At 67.9% G+C, this 1,285-nt stretch overlaps 1 protein-coding gene across 1 annotated transcript in view; it reads left to right on the top strand.

Moving 5' to 3' along the window:
- LOC102248493 (neurogenic locus notch homolog protein 2) overlaps positions 1-1,285 on the top strand; it is a 52,176-nt gene that overhangs the window by 33,580 nt on the left and 17,311 nt on the right. Inside the window, 1 exon segment of the mRNA XM_014529703.1 lies at positions 856-969. Within this exon segment, the coding sequence (XP_014385189.1) occupies positions 856-969 (114 nt within the window).

Here is a 1,285-nt window from a genome sequence, read left to right as displayed (position 1 = left end):
TGACCTGCCTCCCCCCCGCCCGCTTCCTGCTTCCCTTCGCACAATTGTCGGAAACTCTGGCCAGTTTCCTGCCTGCCCGGGTCACCGTGGAAACCGAAAGAAAGAAGGGCCTGGAAAATCGCAGCGGCCGGCCAGCGAGATAACGGCCGCGAGGAAGATAACGCTTCCTCGGACCGGCCCTGCGGCCGTAAACAGGAAGACCGCGCGGGCTTTCGGGGAGAGATTGTGGCCCGTGTGCAGGGGCGCTCGCCAGGCCCCCGCTCTGTCCCCAGGCTCCCCGATAACTAGGATGTGCCCCGGCTGGAGCTGGCATGGCCCCCACAGTGGCTGGCCTGTGCCCTGCGGTCACTGCCTTGTTCCCTGGCCTCGCTTGATGGGCGCCTCCTGCCTGTGACACGAGAGGCTGGGACCAGGCCCGAGGCCCCCCGCGTGCATGGGGGGCACCAGCCCTGACTGCCAGTTGCTCCTCGGGGGTGAGGCCCAGGCTGTGCCCTGCGGCCCCTGGGAGCCAGGTGTCCATCCGGTTTGTCTCGAGCCCGAGTTCCGGGCCCCGACTCAGCCAGGAGCTCACCCGGGGCCTGACGTGCAGCCCCGTTGGTCTCCGATGGTGGGAGGACCAGCACACGGCGGCCTGTGGATGCCACGGGGTTGGCCCTCTGGCCGGGCTCCCCGGGCCTCACCATCTACCCTCTCCCGCAGGAGCCACGTGTGAGGTGGTGCTGGCCCCGTGTGCCTCCAGCCCGGGGGGGGGGGTCCTGGGGCAGAGCGGGGCTCCGGGACAGTGGCTCAGGCCCATGGCCCAGCGCAGGGCACAGCACGCGCTGACGGGTACGCTGACCGCTGTGCCCTTCTCAGGCCCCAACTGCCAGACCAACATCAACGAGTGTGCGTCCAACCCGTGTCTGAACCAGGGCACCTGCATCGATGACGTGGCAGGGTACAAGTGCAACTGCCTGCTGCCCTACACAGGTGAGGGCGGGGGAGGGCAGGGCCTGCAGGGGAGGGCGGGGCCTGGGCCGCCCACTGGATGCCGTGGGGTGTGTAGTGGCTTTCACTGGGCCGCCTTGTCTGCGTGCTCGACAGACCCTCCCAGAGGTTCTGCTCTGCATGCGGGGCCGTAGGCCGGCTGCTTTCGGGCCTCGTTGCCAGATGAGCATAAACAAATAGAGGATGGCCCGGCCGTGTGGCTCAGTGGTGGAGCGTCACAGTTCAATTCCCCGTCAGGGCACATGCCGGTTTCGGGCTTGACCCCCAGTAGGGAGCGTGCAGGAGGCAGCAGATCAAT

The sequence above is a fragment of the Myotis brandtii genome, unplaced genomic scaffold (genome assembly GCF_000412655.1).
Source record: "Myotis brandtii unplaced genomic scaffold, ASM41265v1 scaffold691, whole genome shotgun sequence".
Classification (NCBI taxonomy): Eukaryota; Metazoa; Chordata; class Mammalia; order Chiroptera; family Vespertilionidae; genus Myotis; species Myotis brandtii.
The sequence above is the reverse complement of the archived record's forward strand: the minus strand, read 5'-3'. Positions and strand labels throughout refer to the sequence as shown.